Source organism: Rhinolophus hipposideros (genome assembly GCF_964194185.1).
Source record: "Rhinolophus hipposideros genome assembly, chromosome: 1".
NCBI classification, from domain to species: Eukaryota; Metazoa; Chordata; class Mammalia; order Chiroptera; family Rhinolophidae; genus Rhinolophus; species Rhinolophus hipposideros.
The window spans coordinates 81,237,068-81,257,431 of record NC_138047.1 but is presented as its reverse complement, the minus strand read 5'-3'; the positions used below and the strand labels follow the sequence as shown (position 1 = coordinate 81,257,431).

Here is a 20,364-nt window from a genome sequence, read left to right as displayed (position 1 = left end):
TATTCTTTTTGTTGCTATTGCAAAAGCAATTGTTTTGTGGGGTTTTTTTCATTTCTTTTTCTGAAATTTCATAGTTAGTATATAGACTGCAATGGATTTTTGTACGTTGATTTTGTATCTTGCACCTTTACTATAGTCGTTTATTGTTTCTAATAGCTTTTTGGTGGAGTCTTTAGGGTTTGCTATATAAAGAATAGTCATCTGCAAAAAATGACAATTTAACTTCTTTATTCCCAATTTATATGCCTTTTATTTTATTTCTCTTGCCTGATTGCTCTGGCTAGGAATTCCAACACTATGTTGAATAATAGTGGTAACAGGGTGCAACTCTATCTTGTTCCTGAAAGTAGAGCAAAAGACCTTAGTTTTTCAGCATGCAGTGTGAGACTAGTTGAGGTTTTGTCACAAATGGCCTTTATTATATTGAGGTACTTTTCTTCTATAGCTATTTTATGAAGTGTTTAAATCATAAATGGATATTGTATCTTGTCAAATGCTTTTCTGCATCTATTGATGTAATCATAATATTTTTGTCCTTTATTTTGTTTATGTGGTGTAGTACATTGATCAATTTGCGTATGTTGAACCATCCTGTGCCCCCGTAATGAACCCCATTTGATCGTCATGTATAGTCTTTTTAATGTATTGTTGTATTCAATTTGCTAGAATTTTGTTTAGGATTTTTGCGTCTATATTCATCAGAGATCTGGTCTTTAGTTTTCTTTTTTTATGTTATTTTTTCCAGGTTTCCATATCAGGGTAATGTTGGCCTCATAAAATGAGTTAGGAAATATTGAAGAAGACAGGCGTTAAATTCTCTTTGAATGTTTGGTAAAATTCACTAGTGAAGCCATCTGGTCCTGGACTTTTGCTTAGGAGAAGGTTTTGGATGATTGTTTCAATTTTCGTACTGTTGATCGGTTTATTTAGATTTTCCAGTTCTTTGTGATTTAGTCTAGTAAGACTATATGGTTCTAAGAACTTGTCCATGTCTTTTAGGTTAGGTTTTTATTATTCTGATTGTATAGTTGGATTAATAGAAACATCTCCCCTATGTTTTCAACAAAATTACCCTGAGGAGGCACCAATAAAAAACAAGTTCATAAATTGTTTGAATCCCTTTATAACTATGCTGACAAATCTTAAGAAAAATAACTACTTTGAATCAGTATTATTTGATCCTTTTTTCCCTGTGTCCTCCTTGATTTAAGAATAAATTAAAACCCGATTTGTCTGAGTGTAATGAATGTAGAATTTGAAGGTGTGGTACAACGGATTAAAAAAAAACATGGCAGAAAAAAGGATCTTACAGGGTAGATTATATTCCCTTTTATGGAAGAGAATGGTATGCATTTGAAACATTCTTTTTCTTATAGTGGTTTTAACTGTTGAATAATATAGGAAGTAAAAATTGCTTTTTTATTAGAATTATAAATCTTTTTGGCAATGCCAGAAGGGTTTCTCAATAAATCTTGATTGTCCTTTTTTAAAAGGGTGGTGAGGGAAGAGATAATATGGACAGGACAAATTCACTTTTTGTTGTGAAATTCAAATTTTCTCTTATAACTCAAAATAAACCCATTTCACAGCTAGCCAATTGCTTACAATCTTATATAGTGTAGCCTAAGCTCATGGTTCCTGATTTTTATTCAAATACCTGTGGTGGCAAGGAGGTCACTCTCTTACAAAGCAGACTATTCTAATAGTTCTAAATATTACGAGTATTTTTTTTTGAAGGCCTCACATGTTTATTACTGAACCAACCTACTAGTGCAGAAACATATTAAAGAGAAAACTCATTTTCCTTATAATTTCCCAATAAAACACACCCCACCCAACTGTTCAGATAGTAGCGATCTTTTCAGTGCCATGGTTAAGATCCAAGCAATCCTGACACAGCAAAAATATGTGGTGCCATCTCATGTGCGATTATTCCTTATAGACCCAGCTTGGTTCTTCTCCAATGTCTCGTCTTGGAGTTGTACCTGATTTTATTACCAGTTTTCATCCGAATCCACTGGGGAATGGGCCGATTCTGCTTTTGTTTCTTGGCCAAGAACTGCTTGATCCTGAAAGTCTTGTGAAAAGACATGGCGAGGAAGAGTCAGCCGCACGCCCTACGATGGCGATGGCGGCGAATAAAGAGAGCTCGAGTATTTTAACCATTCATTCAAAAAATATTTATTGTTCCTTCTTTTGAATCAGTATCTGCTCTTCTCTACTTCCTATATGTTTAGTTTTCGTCCTGCTTTATGAAATAATTTCCCTTCCACACGACAACCCATAAGGGATTTTATGGAAACACTGAATGAAGCTCAAGGTTAGAATGAACCCCAAAGCTCTTCTAGTCCAAACTCTCATTTGCTACATCCCTCAGCTAGTAGTGGCCTAGCGTAAGCCTGAATATATCGTGTGATGGTGGTGCTGGTGATGCTCTGCATGCAGTTTTGAGCTTATTTAAAATCGCTCTAGTATTCCATCTCATCTCCTCCTACTCCAGCCCCAACTCCTTCATCCACTCCTCAAGGCACAGTGTTGTGTCTTCTTACATTCCTTATTGTTCTGTGCAGGCATATATTCCTGACTGTCTATGTCCTCCTTAAGGTTAATGCACAGAAATTAAACACATTAATTCAGGTACAGCCTGGCTCAAGTGGGATTTCACCTACCTGCTTATGTTTCTGTTTTTGTTAATACAGCCTGGAATTAGATTACCTTAAACAACATTGGCAGTCATGCCACATATTGATATATAAGTTTTTTATCAACTTAAATTCTGAAGTGTTTTTTTTCACTGTTAATAACCCTCAGATCCCCAGTTGCGTTTTTATATAGCTTGTTTATTGGATCCAAACACTGTTTCTTACTTTTATTCCCATATTATTAATGTACTCTATCCTGTTGAGATCCTCTCTGGAGTGTGATTCTGCCATCCAATAAATATGACATCTCTTCTTCTGTCCCATTTTTCTGGATATCTGAGATATAACTATAGAAACAGATATACATATATAGAGAAAAATCATTCCCTGACCCAAAGTTTGAGAAAACTAATATAATTCATTAATATAAATGTTTAATGAAGCACGACTGAGAGCATGAACTGCTTAGTATTACATAGGTAAATTGTTCAACCGTTTATAAATCCATTATTTTTATTGGTTTCACTTCCCTTTTCTTAATTTAGTATCTAAGAATAATATATGAAACTTACACATACCTCTTGCTGTAATCTGATTATATATGTACATCCATCTACTAATAACCCTTTTTAAAAAGGAAATAAAGATCGTATTTTAAACTGTACTTTTTCCCAAACTTTCACTAATAACCCTTTTAATAATCTATTCTCATTTTGACTTAAGTCAATATAATTTTACCAATCTGTCTATATTTTGCAGGATTATCTTCATTTTTTTCTTCTATTATTTCTTTTACTTTCTACAGTTCCTGAAAAATTGTCTGAATGGTTTGATTTCTTTTTTTTTTTTTTTTGCACATGTTCAGTATTTTGAAAGTCATTTCTTCAGACTGATTTAGTTTCCCAAAGTTTTTACTTACAGGTTCTTTACTTTTCTTGGCATTTTATACTACCAATATTTGTACCAAGTTTTAGTCCAAATATTTATATTTTTCTGTTTGACAGAATTAGAAGCTAAATAGGAACTGGCTGCTATTGATTTCTTCTGTACATTAACATTTTATTCTCAGTTGACTGAAGGGGAAAAAAGGCTTATTCCTTTATTATTATTCTTTTTAATTCTAACTGAAAATGTTCTTTTTGCCCTTTGTATTTTCCCCCAAACACAATGGGTCCTTAGTACTCCTGACGGGTGTTTTTTAAAATTAAAATTTATTGGGGTGACAATCGTTAGTAAAATTACATAGGTTTCAAGTGTACAATTCTGTAATACATCATCTATACATCACATTGTGTGTTCACTATCCAGAGTCAGTTCTCCTTCCACCACCGTATATTTGATCCCCTTTTCCCTCTTCTACCACTCCCCACCCCTTTACCCTCTGGTAACCACTAAACTGTTGTCTGTGTCTGTATGTTTTTGTTTCTTTATTTGTTTGTCTTGTTCCTTTGTTGCTTTCAGTTTTGTATCCCATATATCAGTGAAGTCATATGGTTCTTGACTTTTTCTGTCTGACTTCGCTTAGCATAATAATCTCACAATCCATCCATGTTGTCGCAAATGGCACTATATCATATTTTCTTATGGCGTAGTAGTATTCCATCATATATATATGTATATATATATATATCACATCTTCTTTATCCAATCATCTATTGCAGGATACTTTGATTATTTCCATGTCTTGACCACCGTAAGTAAGACTGCAGTGAACATGGGAGCACATATATCTTTACAGATAAATGTTTTCAGATGTTTTGGGTAGGTACCCAGAAGAGGAATTGCTGGGTCATATGGTAATTCTATTCTTAATTTTTTGAGGAACCTCCACACTGCCTTTGTGCAGCTGCACAAATCTGCATTCCCACCAACAGTGTATGAGAGTTCCTTTTTCTCCACAGCCTCTCCAACACTTGTTACTGTTTGTCTTGTTGATAATATCTATTCTAACAGGTGTGAGGTGATGCCTCATTGTGGTTTTTATTTGCATTTCTCTGATGATTAGTGATGTTGAGCATCTTTTCACATGTCTATTGGCCATCTGTATGTCCTCTATGGAGAAATGTCTATTCAGGTCGTCTGCCCATTTTTAATTGGATTATTTGTTTTTTGTTGTTGAGTTGTATGAGTTCCTTATATATTTTGGATATTAGCCCCTTATTGGAGGCATTGTTTGCAAATATCTTCTTCCATTTGGTTTTTTATTTTGTTGATGGTTTCTTTTGCTGTGCAGAAGCTTTTTAATTTGATATAGTCCCATTCATTTATTTTATCTATCTTAATGTCCCCTTACCACTCTGCTATATTAATCCTTAGTTTGCCTTTCACTTCCTTTTTCCTTTCCCTCCTTATGTCTAATTATGACAGTCATAAAAAGGAAATCCTACTAATAATAAGAGAGTGGAAGGGAAATTGAAGGCCTAATAATCCACAAATTGTATGATTCCTTGTACGCAATTTGACTCTGGCAGCTCCTTTGACAATAATTTTTTCCTTAGTCACATTTGTTTCATGCCATTTTCCCAACATTTACTAATTTCCCCATACATTTAACAAGTCAAGAAACAGACAACTGTACTAGCCATGTTTATGAAGCTTTATCCCAGTTCTGGAAAATGATAAATTATTCTTCCTCACTTTTATTTTCTCTAATTGCTAATATTCCGTATCACACAAGGAGAAAGGTTGACAGTGCCTATGTATAACTAAGTAATTCAATTTCAATAACGATAACATAGGCATACCTCTTGTAATTTTTTTAGCCACATATGGGAGTCATAAAAGTTGTAGCTGATGAAGTAGTAAAATAGGTTACTAATCTGAGTATACCAGATCCACCTGGTTTTCAAAATGTAAACTTTGTTCCATATGGGTGACGAAATTGAAGATGCACTGAAGAAAAAAATAAGACCTATGAAATATGTCTGTATTTTGGAAATGGGGCTATTCCTGTTAGATATTTTATGACATCAGAGAAATATATTTTCCTTGGTCTTACTTATACATATGCACATACATATACATACACATCATTTCATGTGTTCAAAGCAAAAAATTATTTACTGTTTTTTTCCTTTACTAGTACATAAGGCCAACATTTCATTTAATATTTACTAAATTAAAAGACCATGTTACACTTTGAATTAATTCTTGTAATTATAAGGAAAAATATTGTTTCTATTATATGTTGCAAAGTTTTTTTAATAAATGAATATTAAGTACATTTAAATCAAGAGAGAATTTTATCAGGAATTGCAGATATGGCTTATTTTGAGTCCTTCTTTGCAGTAACTTTCCAAACAAGTTCTTCTTTACTCTTCACATTTTTGGCTGGCTTATTATTCTAAATATTTGAAATTGGGAGGTATAAAAGGAAATTTGAAGTAAAAAAGAATTTGAATATTATCATTGTAGTTATTTCAAGTAAATTATATGTGCAAATAAATATCACTTTTAAAAATTAAATATGATCAACATTATAGTGTATTACAACTTAATATTAAAAATGCATTACTATATTCCATTAAAAAACATCATCTACCATAGCCAGGAAATTACCACCAAAAATTAGAAACTTCATATTATGATTTCTAATATCTATATTATTCTAAAATTTAGATTTAACTTCACAGAAATCAGGAAATTCTGTTCTGAGATTCCCAAAGAAACCGTAACTCTCACATAGAAGACAACAGCCTCTTTCATAAGGAGCTCAAATCATGGTATCCCTCATGAAAGAATCCCATCACTATGGGATGTAGTCTTTCCTTTTCTAAGAGGAATTACACCTCGTTCTGTTCTTCCTCCTAGAGATCCCGTATAACAATCACATGTTGAAGTTCTTATGATTTAAGAACTAGTGTTCTGAATTACAACGTGTGATTGATGCAATGAGAACTTGTAACCATTTCTTCAAAAGCTAATGCAACGAAGTAAAGTTCCTTCAAAGGCTAATGTATTATTTCCTTTCTGAAGCAAACATTAGTCTTGTTTTTCATTCAACATTCAAAAATACTAGATCAAAGATCTTTAACTGGTGGTCTGTGAGCCAAATCCTCCTGTCAAAGGTATTTTTGTTTGGACTATAAAATGTTTTACAGTAAATTTGAATTGCTAACAAACATTTAAAATCTGAAGCAGTCATTAAAAAGAAACCCTTGGATTTCTGGCTTTTCTTAAAATATGTAAAGACGTAGCAGCATAAGGTTGGCTTTACTTTGTAGCAAAATCAATTGTGTCCTCATTATTTCCTTTTAGTCCTGGCTTGGCTTACCATTCAGGTAAATCTCCCCACTCTGTTTTGTCTTAAACCTGTTCTCTTATTATTTATTTTAATCAAAGTATAATTGACATACAATATTATATTAGTTTCAGTTGTACAACATAGTGATTCTACATACATTTATAATGTCATCATCATGATAAGTCTATTAACCATATGTCACCATAAAAAGTTATTACGATATTATTGACTATCTCTCTTGTGCTGTACATTATATCCCTGTGACTTATTTATTTTATAACTGGAAGTTTGTATCTCTTGTTCCTCTTCACCTTTTTCACCCATCCCTTCACCCCTCTCCCCTCTGGCAACCATCAGTTTGTTTTGTAAGTTTGTTTTCTTTTTTTTTTTTTTTTTTAGATTCCACATATAAGTAAAATGTATGATATTTGTCTTTCTCTGTCTGACTTATTTCACTAAATATAATATCTTCTAGGTCCATCCATGTTGTTGCAAATGGCAAGAATTCATTCTTTTTTATTGCTGAGTAATATTCCATCCATACCACATCTTCTTTATCCATTCATCTATTGATGGACACCTAGGTTGCTCCTGTTTCTTGACTGTTATCTGTCTAGTCCTTAAAGTCATTTATTTACTCCATATGCATATGTGATATCAAATATAAAGATAATAATAGGGCGCTGAAATGTGTCCTGTATTGTGGTCAACATTTTAGTCCTGTATGGAAACATGCAAATTTCAGGTGTGCTTTCAAACCACAGATATTTTAGTTTTGTATAATTGAACAAACCCTGGGAAAACACTAAAAATTTAGGATGTGGACCAAAGGAGGATACAGTATTAGAGAACAGGATCAGCTAACTAGTGGCGGAAGGTCCCTAGAGTAGTACTGCTCCAAGTGCTAGTGAACTCTTCCTAGCACTCCGTTATCTTAGTGTTGCTAAGGTCATTTTTGAAGAGTTCCACTATTGCAGAGGGCTATCAAGCATTTACTGTGGGTTCACATTTATTTATGAGGGAGGGTGACTTTCAGAGGTGGAGTAGGAAGTACAGGGATAACTGTGCACCCGTTACAGCTGGCTCTTTTACAGGCTGGCTTCCAGCCATCTACCTCTTCTGTTGGAAGAAGAAAAGAGGCTGCCATCCAGGGAGCATGCCCAGGGAATTTTACAGTCAAGTCAATCTAGTATCATACAAAGGAAGCTTAGCAAATATCCGTGAAGCCAGATACTAAATAGAGTTTCTAGGGAACAACAGGACCCTTTTGCTTTCTCGCCCAGAATGAAGTATGCAAACAAGTTGAATTTTTCTCACAGACTACTGGATAAATGCCTATTTTCCCGTCAGTATAAGGTGCCCCGTCAGCTAATGAATCTCCTACTTTCTGGCACTGTTCTTTCCTGATCCTGCTGTGCCTGCTCTCCCAGAGGTAGACTGTTTCCTTTCAGAAAATGGATAGGGTACATTCAAGTTGAGGTGAGCCCTTGACCTGGCAACCTCAACTAGAAAGCACCGTCGGTTTTGTTGAAGAGTAGATGCAAAATATTGTATTGCACCCTGCATGATACTGTGCCATCTTAGAGGGAAGAGTCCTTGAGAATTAAAAGAGTGTTAGCTTGGGCTCCATAATTCAGATTTGTATTTCAATTGCAAATTGTATAAAATTCAGATGGGGTGGAATTAAAGCTTGCTTTTGCACTATTTATTTTTTTTAAAGAGGGAGTTTTTAAGAAAATTATTATGCATTGTTTGGTAGTCAAATTGATCTTCTAAACAACACTTCTGGAGGTGCTTTTGTTTGTTTGTTTGTTTAATTACCTAAAAGAACAAAATTTTCACAGGTCTTTTTTTGCATTTACTTGCAAAACACATATGCTAATTATAACGTACTTATTCATTAAAAGTTAATTAAAAGATGTGAACTATATAAAAATTGATCAGGATAGTTCTGATTAAAAATTAAACTGAAATTATAAAGGTAAATTTATCTTTAATTACTATAAACTTGTGTAAATCATGATGTATAATTCAGATTATCATGTATTTAGATAGGCATTTCCTAGACTAATCTATATTTACAAATTTTATTGTTAAAACTTAAATAACTGCCTAACCTTCAAACCTTACTACTCTTTCTATAATCTTTAATTCTGCTAAAGGGATCTTTCTTGTCAAGTGTGAAACAAGCTCAAAATCCATTCTCGAAACTCTCAGAGTCAAATGCATTTCAGAATGTAGAGTTTTTAGGCCTTAGAAAGTTGATATCGTTCAAACACCGCATATTGTCTGGCACCCTTAGAGATCCAGAGGCACCTGTAATCAAACCATCAATTTCTGCAGTGAGACATATGCATGTTCACATGAAGAAGGATGATTAGTGACCACAAATGGCCTCACATCTCTTCAAATAAGTGCCACCAAATGAGTTTACTGAGAACTTTAGAAAACTTTAGTATAAACTTATGAAGACATATTTTATTTGAAAGGGTGGGATCTTTGGATTCGGAAATTACAGATAAGGCATAAAGGACTATATCTTGACTTTTAAATCTATTCTTCATAATTGTGCCAGGGTTGTCTTCCTCAGACTTCCTCTTGGCATGGAACATTCAGTGCATAAAAATCTTCATAGCTTCCCACTACTACCCTCTTTGAGCTTCTTTGAAGACATCCCCCATCTATAGCCTTTTCTAAGCTCTTCCCTAAAAAGTGTGTGCTTCACCCCCAACCAAACTCAACTTACCAGCAATCCCAGAGGGCACCTTCCACATCTTTGCTCAGTGCCCTTCAGACTGCAGTACCTTGTGACAGAGGCGCAAGTCCCCAACCCACCTCAGATAACTGTCATTCTAGTCATCTTCTCTCTCCTGTCTCAAATCCCACCTTTACAGGAGCCTTACTCCATTCCCTAGTCAGAATGTGCTTTAGTAGAATACTGCCTGCTCTTCTAGTTATAGCACTAAGTTAGTATGTTTTCCATTGGAATTGGTAATCATGTGCTAGCCTCCCCACCCGACTAGATTTAACCCCCTGCAGCTTCGTTCAATGTACTTGGTGTAGAGCATGGACCGGGGGTGCCAAAAAAATGTATACACATGACTTGTATTCATCTTTCATCTTTTGTTATCAGTATTTATCAAGTATGACAATTTTAATACAGTTTTTTTCTTTCATAAAGTGTGTGTATATTTTTTGGCACCCTCTGTGTTTACGAGATATTGGTTACATGAAAGAATGAATGTGTTCGTTAATGTCTTTCTTGATTGCATTGATCTGACCACCCACAGGAATCCTGTACCCCATAATCACCATAATCACTGCCATTGCCCTTATCCTAACCTTACCAATACAGGATCAAGATCTCAAAGGAGTACCTAGAACAAGACAGAATCTTTGTGTTCCAAGTGTAGGCTTAGTATTACTTTGGAAAAGGAAAATATATTTTCTCTTTGGGTCCAGTATTCAATGTGATGATACTATCAGGAAGGAAAGATACCAGTGCCCAGGAAAGTGGCCAGGCACCACGGGCCCATAGGGCTACTCTGTTCTGTGGTTCTCAACATAAATATCACGTCCTTGGAGAAGTCCTCCCTGACCGTCCAACCTGGGTTAGGTTCCCTTTCTGTGCACTCAATAGCTTTTGTTTTGTTTATAGTCATTATATTCACTTTTGGGGTATGAATCTCAAGCCAAAAACTGGTATCAGTAAGAAATAGGACTTGATTTTCTATAAACATTTGATTTCTGAGTCTGAGCCTCTATTCTTCTGAGCTGACCAAAAAAAAAGAAAAACTATCAGTCTTCTTGAGATCTCCATGCTTACCTCCTCCATTAGGACTGTTTCACACTTCTGGGGGCTTACAGCATCAAGAGACCTGGGGGTGGGAATGAGAGGCCCCTGGTCTTCAGTCATCAGGCCATACAGTTTGCTGCTAAGAAGGCAGCATGGCTTGACTGACCTGCATGGCCCTTTGTGTAGAGTGTGTCACCGCTGAATCGTGGGGCATAGGAAACTTTCTACTATATCTGTGCCCCGCCTCAGATCGGGGAATCTTTTGCAAGGCTTCCTGTGTTCCCGTGCATCTAGACATGTCACATAGCCATTCTTTTTTGAGGTATTGTTGCCTTCCTGGAAGTGCTGCTGGGAAGCAGGGCTAAGATCCCTTCTGCTCTTGGGAGCTTGGGTCTTCCACTCTTCCAGTTTGGGGGAGTATCTTCCTAGATATTCTTGATTTCCAGAAATATTGATAAATAAGTTTTGTTTTCCACCCCATCTCCTCATACTTCTTTTAAGGCAATAACAGATGGCCAACTAAGAGCTTGATGGCGGAGCAAAGGAAATAGAAAAAATTAAGAGAAAAAGAGCATCGATAAATATATCAAAAGACACAGTGGGATTTATAGATGACGTAATACAGAATTGTACACCTGAAATCTATGTAATTTCACTAACAATTGTCACCCTTATAAATTAAAAAAAGAAAAAAGAAAATTAGGAAAAAAATATATCCAAAGAGATCTGTCACATTTGTAGTTGCTTGTTTGATGTCTCCCTTTTTTGGTTATACTCTGAGCTCCATGAAGCCCAGGATAAAGCTTTCTAATCCCAATGTCCAAGTACTGCCTTGTTTATAGCAGGATCCTATTAAATTCTTGAATAAATGGGAATGAAATTCAGAAACTGGATTTATGGAAAGTATAATGGCTAAGATGATAGACTCAGGAGAAGATGGTCTGGGTGTGAATCTTGGCTCTCTTCCTTACAGTTAGGTGGACAAAACCCTTAACCTCTTCATGCCTCAAGTTCCTCATCTGTCAGATGGTTGTGAGGATTAAGAGTTAATGTTTATAAAGCTCCTAGACTAATACTTGGCATATACTATGTATCACATGAATGTTGACCACTATCATGGTGGTCATTATGATGAGAAACCTTCAGACAGGACTTTTCCCTTAATATCCTAACAGAAAGAACAGCTCTGATGCAATGATAGCAAATTTTGTTTTTGTACGATCTCCCAGACTTCTAGGCTGTTTTCTTTTTCTCCCATGTATCCTGTGTCTACACTACTCTGGTTCCCACAGGACCGTGCTTCTTCGGGAATCTGACCTCTTTTCATCTCCTGCTGTCCTTTCTTAGCTCTATGTCCTTAGGAAACACCACAACCTGGAATCCCTTATTAGATCATATATGAGAGCTAGAGCCTTTCTCGGTAGTGTTTAGGCAGTTTTTAAAAATTTCACACTTGCCAGTGTTGAAAGTTATCTGCCGTCTTTCTGCTTATTCACAGATCTTTTGCAGTTTGTCTTTACTTAGCATTTTAGTATCTACAGTATTTAATCACATTTGTCAATGTAAAGATTGCATTTTTCTTTCTCTTCTAAATAATTTGCAAATTTATACTTATCATTTACAAATAAACAGGTAATTCCTGGAGTGACTAGGATTAACATTTATGATAGCATACAATAATAGAACGAAACTTAGAGTATCTATAAAAAACAAAGGTTAACATTTTGAGTCAATATTATACAATTCAACTACAGAAGGCTAGTTCTTTCCATCATTAGCATTTCCATAAGGCAATTTTTTCAGTCAATTATAAATTCTGATTTTCATTGGCCCAAATGTTCATATTATGGCTTTTCAAAGGATTCCTTTAGCTATTTAGAGTTTCATATAGTTAATTTTTCTACTCAGATAGATTATACCATCTACTCCAATAGAGAATGATTTAGCAGCATATTTTTTTCTCTTAATTTCTTTTCTTTCCTTATTTAGCCTCCTAACAGTTCCTGCTGTTAAACTCACATTATTCTTTTCACCTAAATATTTTTGCATTCTATTATAATATTTTCCCATCTGGTCTCTCTTAGCTAGAAATCATTTTATCAACATGTAGGAATATTTATCTTTATTTAGGCTGCACACATAGCCACTGTAATGGTTGTCTTGTAATGCATGCTACATTTGGGGAAAACAGAATCATGATACTATTTACATTATGGAAAACCTCAGGGATTCTCATTTCTCAACATAACACATATTTTTTTCTTCCAATATGATTTGCTGTTATGGCCCCTTAAACACCTTTACAGTTAAAATAATTTGTTTATTTTCTCCTCCATAGCTCTACAGTCTCAGGTACACATACTCCCTGTGCTTATCAGTGAACACTCACTGTCAGTGACATTGGCCGTTGTTAGCTTATTCTTACTATGGGTCATTTATGTACATTTGTACAGCACAATTAATGATGCAGGAAACAGTGAAGTCAAGTATGCATGTCAATCGTTTTGAGTCACTTGCCTGTGTAGAAGAGAGTTAGCATTCTTCCTGCTTCTACAACCACTTCATAGTAAGCCTCTTTGTAGTTGCCTCTTCCTCTGCTTAGCCCTTAAACCGAAGTCTTTCCAAGTGTTCTTTCCTGGATATGTTCTGTCTACAACTTCCCTACATGATTTCCAAAGCCCTATGCCTCCTAATTCCCATCTGTCTCCTGACTGTTTTATGTGCATATCCAACCTCTACCTCGAGGCTGTCCACAGACACCTCAAATTCAGCAAGTCCCTAACTGAATTCATTATCTGTAACCACCTACCTGCCCAGAAAACCCAGTCTCCTACTGTCCCCTCTAGACCAAGGACCATTCTCCATTTCTCTTTCTCCTATACTCTCAGCCAAGCAACAAGTCCTGCAAATTCAACCTCCTTAATAACACTTGAAACTATCAGTTTGTCCCTCCCCTAGTTCTAGGACACAGTCGCTTCACTAGATTATGGCAACGTTTTCCTGAACAGTCTCTGTGTTCAGTTTTCCTCTTGCTCTGCCAACCACCATCCCCTCATTCACTTGGCTGGGGAAGTCTTCTACAGCTCCTCAAACGTGGTGTTAGGGGCACCTGTTACTTCCTTCATAGCCCCTGTCCTTGTCCATCATAACAACTTTCACTACATATGATGACTGCTTGCTTACTTTTCCTCATTTCCCCACTAGACGTCACACCCTGTGAGCTTAGGGTCTCACTCCCATTCAATCCCCAGGGCCTAATACAGCGAATGCTGCACAGAAGGTATTCAACAAATACTTCTTCAATATTGTAGAACGTTAGTCAATTTTTAAGCTTTCTAATGCTTAAACTATAAATAAAGTAGACAGAAATTAGAAACACATAAATTACATGATGACAAAGTCTGGAATTAGAACTCCTGAATTGAATTTCTGGCTCTATCATTGCCTTGAATACTTTTGACAAAACCCGAAGTTTTCTCACTATAGTGTAACCATATAACACATAACACTCATCATTACCGAGTACACGATAAAAATGACTATAGCATCTTGAATTTATCGCTTCTAAGTAGTGAGAAGCATTTCTTATGAATTATTTATTTGTTCAACATCCCTTTGGGGTAGGCTTGCCTCTTTCCTCCTAGAAGGTAATGAAGAGAGAGAGAGCTTCTCCTTTAATGCTGTCAAAACACTGGTCCTGAGATGATGACTACCTACTTCACAGCACGTAAGGAACATTCACGAAGCAGTTTGAGTCTTTATGCTCTCCAGAACAAAATGGGTTGTATAAGGTAGTTTTGCACTCTTGTAAATTTCATTTCTTAAGAATATAAAATATTTGGGAGTGAAATTTGTACAAATTATTTCAGTATTTCCGCTTATTCCTGGACTCTTTCTCCATGTTTTTCTGGAGACATTTTTTTTCCATGCCCATTCGAACCATCTGTGTACCAGGCAAGTTTTCTGAGATGTAAAACCAAGTAAAATATCTGAATTCCATTTATTTAGAAAGAACTATGACTAATGATACTGTGGGAAAATGGCATAGTTAATGAAAAGGTATACTTTCTGTGTGAACAGCAAAGGAAGCCTAGAAGTTATGGCTACACAAAGCCATGACCTACAGATAAGATTCAGCACCAGTGCTTTTCACACTTACCCTCCAGAGACCACCTGCAGGAAGCAGAGAGTAAGCTCATTATCTATGTGTGATCTAGAGATAACCACCAATGAGCACAAGTTCTCTACCACTGTCAAACAGTACAATTTTTTAAATGTGTGCAAATTTTACATTCTACTCCAAATTTATGTCCATGTTTGCTTTATATAAAAAATGTTTAAAATGATTTACCATTAATTAAAATTGACTCTTAAGAAAAATGTACAATGTTTGTTACTGCCTTTAAGTGCTCCCAGGACACGGGCCTATACCCTTCAAGCATTAACTCCCATTCGAAAAGCACAGGGTCCCAGGGCATTGCAGCCCAGGCCCTGGGATTTTTGTTAAAATTTAAAAGAATTCCTCCACATCTCCCCTTTCGATCTTACTACATGTAAACTCCTGAAGTCCTTTTGCCTAGATCACTAATGAAATCTTTAAAATGGAGCTCTAAGCACCTAATTGGTAGCATGTCCACAGTTAAGATGATTGAGGAACATAAAATCAGCTTCATCAGACATTTTCTGTTTTAGGAAAAGATCTGTTCAAGGTGAGAAATAGTTATCTACTTCCTTTTTAGATCTGGTTAATGCTAGAAACCAAACTAAGAAGTTCTAAAACCTAATGCTTTTTTTTTTTTTTTTTTTTTTTTTTAGCGTTTAGCAAATATGATCAAAGAGCAAGCTGATCATGCTCAGATATGAGTACAAGAAGTGACTTATTTATACATTCAAATTTCAAAACATTTGTAAGGCCTGCCATGTGTGCTGTTAAAAGCTTTTTAATTTTAAATTATTTTTGTTAGATAATCCCGTTTAAAGTGACATTATGATTTATCGCCACTAATCAAGATTCTGATCCCTCATAGACTTCTTGTTTGTATCTGTTTTTGTTCTTTGTTACATAAATATGAGGTTTATATATAAAATTCTGACTGTGTAATATAGGGCTAATGAGTCACAGATGGAAGGATGCTGGCACATTACCATCTAATAACATTTTAAACTCATATTCTATAGTAAAACAAAAGCAAATTGTACACATCTGTTTTCCAACTTGTACCATTTCTGAATTTGTATGGAGTCTATGCTTAAAGGACTTTTACTTAGGGGGAAGGAAAAGAGGATACAGGTCACCTTGAAACTACCCAGCTTCTTAATAACCTTATCAGAAAGGATTTGGCAAAAGGGATACAATTTCCTCTGCTTTGCTTCCTGAGAAGGCTCAGCTCTAAAGAATGAGAATCAAAGACATTAGGGCTGACGTGATGTCACACTACAAACATAATTGTATTGGCTTTCTTAAAAAGAAAAAAACTATATTCTTAATAAGGGGAAAATGAGGGAGAAAAATATACCGAAATGGTCAAATTAAAAAACTGAAAATTTTCTGCCCTTGCCTAAAAATATCCCTAAAATAGATTTGGGTGGGAAGAGAAGATGGTAAGAATGAGAGAACATAGAAAGACAGCCTGCAGACACTTGAGGGCATGTATTGCTGTGGTTGTTGTTTGTTTTATTTGTATGTTAAACATGTTCTGTGTGAAAAACAAATGGAATAAATGGGTCCAATAACACATGTTGTTGGAAAAGAAATAGAACATAGAACAAAGCAAAATTTCTCTCTGAGACCTACCCTATTCATAATTCCTGAGAGGATGAGTTCGTAAGTTAGTAAAGTACAGGGCCCTAAGACATACCTCCCCGTTCTCCTTGGATAAGGAATTCAAAAGCACTTTTCTGCTTCAAGAGGTGTGTGAACTGTCAACTTCTTTCGGAAAAGTTATGTGACAGAAGTAATTACCACAGAGTGTGACCATAACTCCCTCTGACATGAAATACACACGTTATACGAGACAGATTTCCATCTACCACCTCTGCCGGAATTTCTGAAACAGGAAAAACCTGAGAATCAGATGATTGGAGAGAGAAATTTTGATACGTGGGTGGTAAGACTATATTGTATGAGGCGCACTGCATTTATTCCGGGAAATACTTCTGATCTGACTGCAAAATTCTGCTCATGGTTGTCCAGAAAAGAATCAATACACATATTGTCTGTCCTGAATTGTAGAGTCAACAGAATATCAATAGGGGGAAATTGCAGTGTTGTTTTCATAACAGTGTCTGTAATTATCTCCATTTTGTACGAACACTTTGTACATAAGAGTCCAGACATGTTAAGACTATATACACAGATCTTACTGTATGTGCCACAAGAAGCAGTTGCAAATTCTCAGTTGGGCCATTCCCTTTAAGAAACGGTTCATTTGTGAGCCTTGTGTGTCTGATTTTATTTATGGTATGTCAAACAAGGCAAGACTTAGAGCTGGGACAGGGTGGTATTAGGTACATGTTTGTTTTGTTTGTCCACCAGTGAAATGTCTGTGTGACGTTTTGTGTCGTGTTTTGGTGCTGTGCCACGTCCGTAGGGTCTGCCAGGCTTCCCCACAGTTGCTGCTCTGCACAGTAATCAGATCCTCACCGTCAAGGTTCGTGGTTGGCATCCATACCTGCTCGGTCAGAGCCTACAGTCAGCGTAAGAGTGAGCAAGAACAGCTAAACTGCCTTGCCGAGTCCCCTACTCCCTTTAATCACGCACATCAGGTTATTGGGACCTGTGGACCTCACCTACATCGGTGAGGTCAAATATATATTAAGAAGGAGAATCTTGAGCTTGTAAGAGAGGAGGGTATTGAAGATGAGCAGGGATAGTGAAGAGAGGCAGACATGACTCTAGGACTCTGCCACGTCTCGATGGTTTAATTTGCATTCATTGCAAAGCTCTGTGATATGTCAATTAAATAATCCTAAAGACTCTGGACTTCGGCATCAATAAAATGGCAGTTGTGTTCATGCTACATTATGCTGGTTGACAAGTCTGACGGAAATTGAACTGGCGCTTTGTCTATGGACTTTCTGCTCAGAGCACAGAATGCAGGTGCCTCACACTTACCTGCTTCTTTAATATACTATATTAGAAAGGCCCAACACCCACAGCAATATGATGGGATACAAAACAAAAAAGCAAAAAAGGTTCATTTCTAATAAAACTCTGGTCTCACCATCCTGTTTCAGGGTTATATTTCTTTCCAGGAGAGCCAGAAGGTCTAATGTCAGACACAAGTGCCAGTTCTGTTTTATTTAATAGTCATTATAAGTCTAATGTGTGTATCTTTATTTCTTTCTTGGGGCCTTCTGATGCCTATTCTTCTCTCATCTCTGAACTTCAACCTTTGACCTCACCTGACTGATCAGATGGTGTTTCCTAAAATCAATCATGGGTTTCTCTCTGCTGATCAGCAGCTCATTAAACGCCGCCTGATTAAGGTAGTGCTTATTCTTGCTCAAGTCTGATTTCTTCTTTGCATTCAGTTATTACTCTGTATACTGTTGCTTTGCCATTTATCTCTCATGGGTGGGATGGGGATGGGGGCGGTTATTTGGAAATACCTTAGAACAAAATTATGTTCAATGAGCTGCATTTATTTGAAATGTATATGAAAGTACCAAAATAAAAATAGAGAGAGAGCCTAACTAGTTCTTTCTTAATTAAAAAAAAGAAAGACAGTTTAAGATATATCTAGTAATGGACCCAGTTTCTAAGGTCTCTAACTTTGGTAATGTATACATTATTATACATCATGACAAGAGCTTTGTATGCTTAATGTTATAGGTTATGAAAAAGTAAACCCATTTGCCCAACTTCAAATGCAGCCATTTTATTAAACAATGTGGCTGTAACTGATGCAGCATTATCATGAATGAAGTTATGCAAAAGTTTTGTCCCAGGTCTGAATATAGTGATAATAGACACACCACTTCCAAGAGCTGAGAGTGCTGGTTCCTGAGCTGCTTTGATTTTAATAGCTCTACTCTGCTCACCCAGCATGAATATTTATTTGATCCCTGCTGGCAGGCAAATTGTCTACAGGCTTCATGTTTCTGGTTGCTCTGGTTTTTTCATAGCATAAATGTGGATTAGATAATACAAATTTAAAGTGTTGGAAAGGAAACCTGAGTCTTCATCTTTCCTAGTCATGGTTGTTCTGTCCCCTTCTCCATTGTAGGGTGACCAAGGGCAGGCTGGGCCTCCAGGGCCCCCAGGCCCTCCAGGCCCAAGAGGACCTCCCGGGGACACAGGAAAAGATGGCCCCCGTGGAATGCCCGGAGTGCCCGTGAGTTGCTTTATGGATCAATTGTTCTCACAAGTTTTGTTTTGTTTTAAGGGCTAAGAATTGGGATGGAATGGGGTTGGGAGGGGCTGTAGGGTTAGGGGGTTGAGTGAGTGGAGTGGGTTGAGGGAAATCGGATGCTCAGTAGGATTCAGCTTTACCACTCAATCCACGGGGAACCCACACACACTACTGAGAGAGACCTGGATACAGCCACTAAGCTGGTTTTCAGGTAAGCCTCCAGAAGCCTGTGATTGGAGATGTCTGATGTCACTTGTGCCCTGACTACCATAGAGTGCATCAATGCCTTTGGTTTAAATGGGAGACTAGTTTGAAAAACTAGCATGGGGAGTAATAACATTTCCCAAAGATTAATAAGATTAATAAGAAACTCCCATAGGATTTATGAAAAGCAAAGAAATTAAATCTTTCTAATACTAAATCCCCTGTAAATAACTTGATCAAAAAAGAATTGCTAATAAAACAGCAAAATATCAGTGGGTATGGTTTGAATATCTTTTGTCCTTTGTATGTGAAGCTTATTAATAGAAATGATTTAAAAGTGATCTCCATTAACTTAAAAAATTTCATAAAAAATAAAAGTGATCTCAATACGTAGATCTAAGTACTAAGTTACTTAGTTAGTTATTAAGATTAATCAAGTGTCAATAATATAGTGGCACAGGACACTAGATAAATGGTTTGGTTTGGTAGACACAATCCAGAAATTGAAAGAACTACATGGAAAAGGTGAAAAAATTTTACGCTTATATTATGAAGTTAGGATATGAAATTCAGGTTCATTGATGAATTGAATTGATTAATGTATTGTTTTAACTTAAAATATTTTCATTAGTGTTTTCATAGTACAAAAGTAATGATGAAAATATTTATCCACAGAGTAGAAAATTTTGAAAATAAAGACAACCAAAAAGAAAAAATATGCAGCCACAGTCATTAATGTTTTAGTATATTTTATTTTTATATTCATATATTGTATTTTTTTTCAAAGAATGATTCACATAGGGTACTTTAAAACTTTTCTGAGACAACCTTCCATAAGCCCCATTTCTCTTTCTGAAATCTGCTGCTAGTTGTCATATGAAATGAGGAATTAACTTGGAACATATGATTTGCTAGTTGTTGGGACTGCTCTCACTGAACCATCAGAGATAGTGGTTTCCTTATAAAATGTCTCCCCTTTTCTTGGGAGGATATCCCAAAAGGTAGAGAAAGCCGCAGCTTTAGGGATATTTAAAGCTCTCCAGTTGATTGCTGGTTGCCAACAAAGATATAATGAGTGTCTCTTCAAATAAGAGGAATAGTTAAAACCATTTTGATCATACAGAA

General features: G+C 36.1%; 2 protein-coding genes across 2 annotated transcripts in view; one reads left to right on the top strand and one right to left on the bottom strand.

Annotated features, from left to right (window-relative positions):
* The window catches only part of COL25A1 (collagen type XXV alpha 1 chain), a 436,533-nt gene that overhangs the window by 297,395 nt on the left and 118,774 nt on the right, over positions 1–20,364 (top strand). The window contains exons 9-10 of the mRNA XM_081052890.1: positions 18,098–18,169; positions 18,910–19,017. Coding sequence (XP_080909016.1) covers positions 18,098–18,169; positions 18,910–19,017 — 180 coding nt within the window. The remainder of the gene's footprint in view (positions 1–18,097; positions 18,170–18,909; positions 19,018–20,364) is intronic.
* On the bottom strand, positions 1,772–2,092 carry LOC308495766 (large ribosomal subunit protein eL39-like; the record flags this gene model as incomplete). The annotated part of the gene is made up of 1 exon (XM_081044147.1): positions 1,772–2,092. One exon carries the CDS (start codon positions 2,090–2,092, stop codon positions 1,937–1,939), a length of 156 nt encoding a protein of 51 aa, XP_080900273.1. The 3' UTR covers positions 1,772–1,936.